The following is a 10,896-nucleotide window of genomic DNA, read 5'->3' on the forward strand; positions in this document are numbered from 1 at the left end:
TAACTTTGGTTGTAAACATCAGTTAGGTTGTGGTGTTACAATGAAGATAGAGTATGAAAGAATATTGTTAAGACAGAAAGATTTGCTTTTGGTCATAGGGCATTTTGTACATATATAGATATTTAGTATTTATTTTTGGTCATAGCACTTATTAATTTATTTCCAATTGTTTATTTTAAATTAACACCAATGATTCTCCTTACAAAATTGGCTTTTGCATTTTTAAAGCTTTCAGAAATAATTTTAGAAATACCTTCCCAATGACAGAAAATTATCATCAGTATGAGATTTCCAACTAGCCACATTCTGTGATGTTGTTTCACTTCCTAATGAACCATGGGAAGCTGGTTTTACTCTTACGAAGAGTATCTCACTCATGCTCACATCCTACTGGGGGGTTAGAAGCATGCAGCTACTGTTTGTCCTCAAAGCTTTTTGGAAGAATGTGGCAGAGAAACCTTAAACTTTAAAAACCCTTTTTATATCCATTGGTTTAATAGTCCATTCAACTAATATTTGTGACATGAAGCATGGAATATTCAGACACAGAGATGGTTAAGACACTGTCCCTGTATCAAAAGAACTCAGTTTTCTGGGTTGAGTTTCTTTTTTTCCCATATGTTCACAAAAATTTCTTACTTTATGTAAATCCAGGCTTGGTTCCTGTTGAATATTTTACTATTTTGAGACATTTTATGGCTTCTTGCTGTGTAGTGCAAAGTATTAATAAGCTAAGTATCTTTCATGATGCTGTGTTTGTTAGACCTTTTTCTTTATGTATGACCACGAAAGTCAGTGAAGTGGGAGCTTCATTATCTAAGTCATAGCTCTGGCTTTAATGTTTCTTCATATTCTTGCAGCCCCACAGGTGCTTTTCAGCCACACAAGTGAATCTTCCAACTTCAATGTGAAAACATCAAAAACTCCGGTTTCCCCAGTCTCAAAGATGACAGCTACCACCTCAAAACCCATAGCAAAACCATCAACAACTGCAGTTGCCTCAGTCTCAAATAACGGGACAGCCACTACCTTGAAAACCATAGCAAAACCGTCAACAGTTCTACTTGCTTCAGTCTCAAATAATGGGACAGCCACCACCTCAAAACCCATAGCAACATCTAAAATGATAACACCAGAGGTCTCAACAAATATGACTTCCACCACCTTAAGGTCTACACTCAAAATAACAAGTGTTTCGCAAAATACATCCCAAATATCAACATCCACAATGACTACAACCCACAATAGTTCGGTGACGTCTCTTTCTTCATCAGTAACAAGTATGTATAAAAATGGACCTATTTTTCATATGCTGAAAAACTAGTTGTTAAAATGCCACATTTACATCATTTCATTCTGCAAAAATGTAGAAATTTAGACAATTATTTCTCATTTCCTAAATAAATTAGTTGTAGAGATCAGGAAAAGAGTCAGTTGACTTATTAACTATCTTGTCCCTTTAAAAAAATTAGCTTCCAACTTAACCATGCCAAATAATGACTGTATGAGATCCATCTGTAAATAAATAATTTATCCTAACATGGGATTTTATTTTGCATGGTTTGAAAACTTGTCCTACCTTTAACTCTTTGAACCTCATTCTAGAAAGGAATTAGGCAGGCTCAGTCTTCATGATTTCTAAACCTAAATCACGGAGAACTTTGGTTTTAATTTACTTGTGCCATAAAGTTATTTTTTAATGGTATTAGATATAGTCACATATGTAGTGTTAGTCTCAGCACTCTTTATTTTTTTGCATTTGTTTAAAATATAATGCCTGTGAAACCATGAATTCAAAAACCTTAAGATTCTCTTTTAAGTTATCCAAAGTTGAAGTTCTGTTTAAAAGCTAGTGATTACATTTATCAGAACAAATAGCAGACTTCATGGTTTCTTTTGTGTGTTTTTATATACTTCTATTCCAAATAGTTTATTTTCTTTATTACTACAATTTATGTATTGAAATCAACTTTCATGTCTCAGGGGCTCTTGACTCCATAAAATTAAAATAGTTAAAATTCCCAATTTATTCAAAAGGAGAAATTTCAATTAGAAACATTTACTCAAATTGTATCCAGTTTCAAGATTTCAGCTGTTACCTAGACCTGTTTTGTTTAAGGCATGAACTCTTAAGAAAATTCATAAAAGAATTAACCAAATCTTGCTGCCTCTGAGGTTTTGGTAGACCATCCAAGCCCAGTCTCACCTTAAGATCCTGGAGTTGTAGGCACTGGGGGTTTAAGGGATGTGTTGGATCAAGTGAAGAAAACTAGAACCAGGCAGTCACTAGACACAAAATCAGCTGGAGAGCACCTTGATGTGCTTAAGATTCCCCCTTGTCCCCAGATCATCATTCTTACATAGAAATTCAGAATGTTTTAGCTTATTACAATATGTTTAAAAAGCACTAAAGCCTTATTTTTTTGTTTTCTTTTGTTTTCTTCTAGTCACAGCAACTATTATTTCTAAGGAAAATAAAGGATCAAAATTTGATACTGGCAGCTTTGTTGGTGGTATTGTATTAACACTGGGAGTTTTATCTTTTCTTTACATTGGATGCAAAATGTATTATTCAAGAAGAGGAATTCGGTATAGAACCATGTAAGTTTTGATTGGCCAGGACTCTTTTTATTAATTCTGTATTTCTGTATTTAAATATCATGACAAAATATCAGAGTAGAGCCAGTGTTCATCTCAGGGATTAATAATTTATAGATTTATGAGTTATATTCCCATTAACCCTCTATGCCCAAAGCAAATTGTTTAAGTACAAGCTTGTGATTATAATTATTTGCAAATGCAAATGTATATACCTATAAAAATGATTGTATTTTATTAGTATCATACCTTTTTTTTTTTTTTTTTAACCAGACACCCAAGTTTAGCCAGTCCTTTCTACTTGCTTATACCTCTAATTGCAAGAAATACCATTATCAGGTCTCCTGAGGCTGCTGACCTAGTGTTACTGACAAACACAAGACACACTAAAATAACATCCTCAATAAAAACGTGATTTTTGCTTTCTGTGACAAAGAAAATAAAGAAATTCTTCTGACAGCCTCATTTTCCCTGATACTGAGTTGTTAGTATAATTATCAGTTAATCTGTAGCAAAACTGTCTTTTCAGGTGAGCTTTATCAACAAGTCCCCAACAACAAACTGTCATTCTGTAGGTCTGATGGTTTTTGCAGGTATCATCTCCCAATTTTTGTTATTCCAACAAAGTCCTTTGGGATTTTTCTTTTGAGCCTTATATGTACAAGAGCGAATCCATTCTTTTGATTGTTAATGTATATATAAAATAAATACCATAGAATAGATGACCATTTTCCAAAATTTGTTTAAACTGTCGTATGCATATGTGTCCCACACAGAGTTTCCATGTCAGAAACAATTGGGAAATACTAATTGAGCAAAGTAAAATAGAATAGGTTACTTTACTATAAGAATACTGTAAGCCTTTGATATGTTGATGTACATTATGAATTTTTAGGAGGAGAATATAGTATGAAAATATGTCTCAAATTTTTCATTGAACTAAGAAAACCAGACTTTAAAAAAAGTATATTTAAATTGGAAGTTACCTTCCACTTACGGTATCCATCATATCGAACTTACTTTAAAAGCGCATCAAGGTGGTGTTTTGTCAGATTAAAAGCACATTCAGAAACATTCATTCTTTTCTCTTTTAGATCAACCTGTAAAAGAAAAAATACATGAAGGAAACTGACTAAACAGAGTTGACTCTCAAAATGCTTTAAAATTTGAAATATTTTTTAAAACCACTGTGTTTCTAGAAATACTTACCATCTGTTTTCTTGGTAAATTTCACCAGTTAAACAGAAGGCACATTTTGATTATAGTAAATTTAATGCAACTCCTTTTTTATAGTATCAATATTTATTGATACACTTGAGGTTATAAAATATTGATGGAATTAAATTTAAATGTGCTGTTTTCATTTTAAAGTGCCTTAACTATGAAGTATGTAATTTTAGCTTTATGGACTTTTTCCTCATGTATACATGACCACATAATACTGCATGCCCTGTGGAGGACTTCAGAGTCCAGAATCCCCATAACTGTAAGGACAGAGCTGTGTGGCATGTAAGGAAGGCAGTGTGACTCTAACAGGAGTCTTATTCATATCAGAACCAGTAGATGGTGAAAACACCATGTTTAGTTGAGTCTAAGTACACATTTTTATTTTTGTGTATTTCCACATTTTAACACCTCTGAAATGGATGTATCTTACAGTCTACGGGATGAGAAGGCATTGTGTTGTAGTTTAATAGGCCATGTTTTTCTTAGTGCTACATTTTTTAAAGAGTGCTTTTTTTTTTGGTAAAGAATGCATTTTAAAGCCAGTAGTTCCTTTGAAGTTAGAAATAATGACTTTCCATAAGTAAGTACTTAATATTTGTCGCATTAAGGAACCTGAGACCTTCTATATGTAGTAATTATTAACATTTCTAGTTTTCATTTATTGGATAATAACACTGATTATAGTGTTAGCTCCTGTGTTTCTTAGAGTTGCATGGAGAGACAGTGGAGTGAAGTGGTAAGAGATGGGGTTTGGGGCAGACAGACTTAATTTTGATTCTGGTTCTACTGTTGATTAGCAGGGTGCCTACCATGTTTATATAAATGATGTAGCACAGTGTACAGTGGTCAAGATGAGAGTTCACATGCTTGCTTAGCTTCTGATCTTCTGCAAAATGGAATTGATTAAATAAATAAATAACATTTTATATATATATATTTTTTTAAGTACCCTCTCTCTGCTTAGGGCTACTGTGATGATTAAATGAGATATGGATGTAAAGTCTGTAGCATAACACCTGGCACACAGTAATTTTAACTTTTGATATATTACAGCGATGAACATGATGCCATCATTTAAGAGACTCTAAGGATCAATGGAAAGAAGATTGATACAACCCTATCAATTAATTTTGATTTATTATTACTTTAGAACAATATTCTCTTCTTGAAAATAGCATAAACAAGCCATGAATATAATATACAATGTATTATATAAATATGTAAAGATTCCTCATGATTGTTAAATGTAAAAAGGGTTTGATTTGGGTTTTTTAATGAACACATGTAGCATACAGTTAATGCAATGGTTATAATATTCACTTTTAGAAAATATATAGTAAGACAGGTCATCCCATTTTTTTGTGTCATTGGTCGCATAGGGCCAGTAATTGGAAAACATCATCAGTGGAGGGTATGATGCCATGTGTTCATACAAATAAGGAGCTTGTCTCAGCACTCAGAATTTTGATGTCTTTGTTGGTCACACAAAGAACCTCAGTGCTGTTAAGAGCTGGATATATCCTAATTACCATTGCCACACAGCAGAAATTATATGAATAAGCCAAGTCTTAAGCATAATTTTAGTTAAAGTGTCTCTTCAGAAAGCATCCATATTTCATATGTTTAAACCTTAGTTATTTGGTTTAGAAACAAAATGCATGCCCTCCCCCACCAAAAAAAAGATAAAACCAGAAACAATACGTGGGATTATCCTTGTTAGAGAGTCATTGGAGAGCCTGTATTTTTAATAACTTCTTTGGCGCTTTCAATAGCAGTTGATGTAATTGCCTTTTTTTTCCTCTGTAATTTCAGTAAATTGAGATGTTTAACATAATAATGTTTTAAAGACTTAGTTATTAGTGTTAAATAATAAGTTAGATTATTTGCTACTGTGAGAATACTGCCACCACTGGAAATTGCTTTACTTCATGTTCAGCTGTTAATTTTATATTTAGTGAATATTTTTAACAGATGTAGAAACTGCTTTCAATATCTAGAAATGGTTAACGTAATGTAAACACACCTAGCCTTAAAAAAAAAAGACTCATATGATTTCCAAAGCAACATTTAGAACTCTCTTTAGTCCAAACGATAGATGAATGCTGTTTATCAGGCCAGGGATTGTGGGGCTCCCATCAGGCAACTAAACCTATAGGATGAGAATGCCACATTTTCATGAACTGTCAATGTTACTCAAAGATTTGGGGAAACAGCATTTTTATACTAAGACACCAATGTACTTTGGAATAAATTCGTGTGGAGTTTTTAAGACAGAAAAGTTCCTGCTTCCTTGTTTGGGTCCTCTTCCTCCCGTGCTGATGAGGGGAGGCACGTTCAGATGTACCATGTTAATGGAGAGGAAGCACGCAATATTGAGGGACACCATTATCAGCCAGCATATTTTGGAGTGTTTTCAGCTTTACAGTTTATATTCCAGCACTCAAAACTCAGGGTCAAGTTTTGACAAAAGAGGTATTTAGTCATACTGTGTACTAAGATATTGTTTCTTCTATCTTAGATGGTCACAGTAAATCACACTAATGTCTGACAGTCCAAAAATGAGCTAAGAAGTCCTAAAAAATATGTACCTACATTTAATAGGAAATAAATGTAACTTTTGTGACCAGGTTTTGGTTTGCAGACAATCAAGAATTCTGATATAAAAGGATCATTTCTACTCACTGTGCATTATGGCCAATTCATGTGATGAAAATGAATAATAAAAATTATCCAGAATATGGATATGACAGGATGGATGGATGTGACATATGGAATGTGGAAGAAATATTATGAAACACATGTTTGCATTAGTTTGAAAAAAGAGATGTGGGCTGATAAGTTGTATGTTACTAACTTAACCATAACTGGTCTTTTAAACACTGCTTCATTTCTTTGCAAAATATACTAAAGATACATTTTATAGTAATGGGGGCTTTCTAAACTTAATTTGATTTGTCTCCTGCATTCTTGATATATCAGTACTTTAAGTCAGTCAGAACTTTGTAGACAGGACTGAACTTTTCTTGAATACTTGTATCTTAGCACTTTGAAAAATATAAAACCACTTTTTAAGTACTAAATGTCATTATTTGCCTTTAAAGTTTCCTGTGCTTTAGGTTCGAAATATTTTAGTTATGTCTTTCTTCTGTATATAAGTTGTATAATTTGTTACTTTCAAATATCAGTACTTCAATGCAATCAGGTGTTGGGGGTTTTTGGTTTTTTGTTTTGTTTTTGTTTTTTGGTTATCTGCAGAAATTGAGGGAAACAGCTATATAAACCAGTATTTCCCTTTGGAGCACATTTCCTAAGCGTAAATTTATCTTCTTCATTATGTTTACTTCAGCAAATGTTCAGTTTTATTTGCATTCTTTGAGAATGTATTTACTTGAAGATAAAAGCAATTCAGATGTATGTCTAAATATTAGGTAGAATTCAACCTATGATTTTAAAATTTCCTTGGATAATCAATCCATAGAATGAATAATTCAAATACAGATAATGAGAGCTGGCAGTATATTACAGTGATAATTTTGTATTTTTCAGAAAAAAAATGTAAAGCAAATTTGTTACTTTTTTTATTACAATGACCAACTTTTGGCATTTTGTTGTTACTGAGATCTATTTTTAGAATAAAATTTTGTTCTTTAAGAGTAATATGTGGTTTTGCTTCATTTTTTCAAACTCAAGAGAAATTAACAAATAGAAAATGCCCAAAGTAAAAAGGCAGATTGTGGGGGCTAAACTGACACTGCAAGTGTGGTTGCCTGGTTCAGCAGCAGTGGGAACATCACCTAGAAACTTGTTAAAAGTGCAAATTCTTGAGTCCCATCCCAAACCAACTGAATCACAAACTCTGGGGTGGAGCCCAGCAGTGTTTTAGCAATCCTATCAATCAATCAGGTTATTCTGATGAACACCAGAGTGTGAGAGGCACTGCTCAAAGGACTTTCATTTGAAGCCTCTTATTTATTCTTCTGGGTAGAACTTTTAAAACAGGTATATTCGGGACTTCCCTGGTGGCACAGTGGTTAAGAATACGCCTGCCAATGCAGGGGACACAGGTTCGTGCTCTGGTCCAGGAAGATCCCACATGCCGGTGGAACAACTAAGCCTGTGTGTCACAACTACTGAGCCTGCGCTCTAGAGCCTGCAAGCCACAACTACTGAGCCCACATGCCACAACTACTGAAGCCCATGCACCTAGAGCCCACACTCTGCAACAAGAGAAGCCACAGCAATGAGAAGCCCATGCACCACAATGAAGAGTAGCCCCCTTTTGCCGCAACTAGAGAAAGGCTGCATGCAGCAACGAAGACCCAATGCAGCCAAAAATAAAATAAAATAACTTTATTAAAAAAAAAAACAGGTATATTCGTGGTAGAAATTTAAATACCATTCCTTATGTAAATCAGCTGCAAATGCATTAATGTATAGTATGGTATTTTCACCACTTTTCCTTTACAACTGGAAATAATTTATATCTAAGGATGACTTATATGTTATTATAAGGTAACCAAGGGGAAAAGGTGCAGTCTTCAGAAAATTTATATAATAAAAAGTACTCTTACAGCAATATTTGTACACAATTCTTCCTCCCTCCCCATCATTACTTTGGCTTCACTCTGGGCAAAGTTACTTCCCCAGCAACTTCAGGCTTGAATGTGTGTCTTGTTTGGGTCAACAATGGTATGAGTATAGATATAATAAACATCACATCTGTCCAGAAAAAAATACCCTTTTAAGTTTCAGCTAATTATTGAAGTATGTTATACATACAAAAAAATGCAGATTGTCTTCACGAAGATGGCAACAGAAGCACAGCTAATAACTAACTATTCATGTACTGAGAGAATCCTGGAACGCAGGAGTGAGGGTGAAGCACCCCCTTGCACCACATAAACCAAGAGAGACCACATTAAAAAGGTAAGAGGAGTGGCTACATGGTGACTGCACTGCCCCTCCCCCCAGCCTGGCACAACACCATGCCAAGAGGTCTCCCTTGAGCCTCTAGTTACCCCATTTGGAAAAGAGCCCAGAGTGGACATCTAGCTTCCCCAGCATTGTGGTTCACTTCTTTGGAGCCCCCACTCCAGTCTCACCCCATGGGAATTGCAGGGAAGTCTGGGGGGCTTGAGCACCAGGAATCGGACAGAGAAGAGGGGAAAGGCTTGCAATAACCAACACTCAGAATGTGGCAGACCGAGTTCCAACTTGCAGCATGCAGGTGTAGTCCAAGCCAGCAGCTTGGCTCACCCGCAGAATCAAGTTGGTGGCACAGTCTAACCAGGGAACTCAGTGGGGTGCAGGCCTGCCTGATTTGGGTCCTCAAACAAAGAGACTTAGCAGCCCTGGAGCCTGGTCTACCCCCATCCCAGAAAGCTGAGTCATATCCTGGCCCACTGCTGAAATGGAAAATATAGAAACATACAAACTGCCTAACTGAATTCAGAAGAAATAGGAAATCTGCACAGACCAATTATTAATAAGGAGACTGAATCAGTAATCAAAAATTTTCCAACACAAAAAGACCAGGACCAGATAGTATCACTGGAGAATTATACAAAACATTGAAAGAAGAATTAATGGCAATCCTTCTCAAACGCTTCAAAAAAATCAAAGAGGAAGGACCACTCCCAAACTCATTTTATGAAGCCAGCATTACCCTAATACCAAAGCCAGAAAAGGACACTACCAGAAAAGAAAACCAGAGACCAATATCCCTGATGAATATAGTTGCAAAAATTCTCAATAGAATATTAGCAAACTGAATTTAGCAACACACAAAAAGTATCATTCACTATGATCAACTGGGATTTTTATCGCGGTGATGCAAGGATGATCTAACATATGCAAATAAGTCAGTATGATACATCACATTAATAGAATGAATGAAAAAAAATATCATCTCAATGACACAGAAAAAGCATTTGAAAAATTCAACATCCAGGGCTTCCCTGGTGGCGCAGTGGTTGAGAATCCGCCTGCCAATGCAGGAGACACGGGTTCGTGCCCTGGTCCGGGAAGATCCCACATGCCGCGGAGCGGCTGGGCCCGTGAGCCATGGCCGCTGAGCCTGTGCGTCCGGAGCCTGTGCTCCGCAACGGGAGAGGCCACAACAGTGAGAGGCCCGCATACCGAAAAAAAAAAAAAAAAAAAAAAAAAAAATTCAACATCCATTCATGATAAAAAAAATAAACTTGGGCTTCCCTGGTGGCACAGTGGTTGAGAGTCCGCCTGCCGATGCAGGGGACACGGGTTCATGCCCCAGTCTGGGAAGATCCCACGTGCCGCGGAGTGGCTGGGCCCGTGAGCCATGGCCGCTGAGCCTTCGTGTCCAGAGCCTGCGCTCCACAACAGGAGAGCCCACAACAGTGAGAGGCCCGCGTACCGCAAACAAAAACTTAACATTTTAGGTATTAAGGAATGTACCTCAACATGATAAAAGTCATATATGACAAGCCCACAGCTAACATAGTCATTAGTGAAAGGGTTGAAAGTTTATCCTGCAAGATCAAGAACAAGACAAGACTTCACTCTCACCACCCCTATTCAACATAGTACTGGAAGTCCTTGCCAGAGCAATCAGGCAAGAAAAAGAAAAGGCATCAGAATTGGAAAGGAAGAAGTAAAATCGTCCCTATTTGCAGATGACATGATTTTATATATAAAAACGTCCTAAAGATGCCACCAAAAACTTTAGGTCTATTCAACAAATTCAGTAAAGTCGCAGTATACAAAATTAACATTCAAAAACAGCATTTCTATACACTAACAATGAATTATCTGTAAAAGAAAATGGTCCCATTTACAATAGCATCAAAAACAATAAAATACTTAGTAATAAACTTAACCAAGGAGATGAGAGATCTCTACTCTGAAATTATAAAACACTGATGAAAGAAACTGAAGAAGACACAAATAAATGGAAATGTATCCTGTGTTCCTGGATTGGAAGAGTTAATATTGTTAAAATATCAACACTACCAAAAGCCATCTAGAGATTCTATGCAATCCCTACCAAGATTGAAATGGCATTTTTTTAGAGAAGTAGAAAATAATCCAAACATT

The 10,896-nt window shown here is 35.7% G+C and overlaps 1 protein-coding gene across 1 annotated transcript in view; it reads left to right on the plus strand.

The window, feature by feature from the left end:
- TMEM123 (transmembrane protein 123) overlaps positions 1-8,398 on the plus strand; it is a 75,493-nt gene extending 67,095 nt beyond the window's left edge. The window contains exons 3-5 of the mRNA XM_059069915.2: positions 861-1,280; positions 2,448-2,601; positions 4,879-8,398. Coding sequence (XP_058925898.1) covers positions 861-1,280; positions 2,448-2,601; positions 4,879-4,903 — 599 coding nt within the window. The 3' untranslated portion in view covers positions 4,904-8,398. The remainder of the gene's footprint in view (positions 1-860; positions 1,281-2,447; positions 2,602-4,878) is intronic.
- Positions 8,399-10,896: the final 2,498 nt, after the last annotated feature.

This window comes from Kogia breviceps, chromosome 7 (assembly GCF_026419965.1).
Source record: "Kogia breviceps isolate mKogBre1 chromosome 7, mKogBre1 haplotype 1, whole genome shotgun sequence".
NCBI classification, from domain to species: Eukaryota; Metazoa; Chordata; class Mammalia; order Artiodactyla; family Physeteridae; genus Kogia; species Kogia breviceps.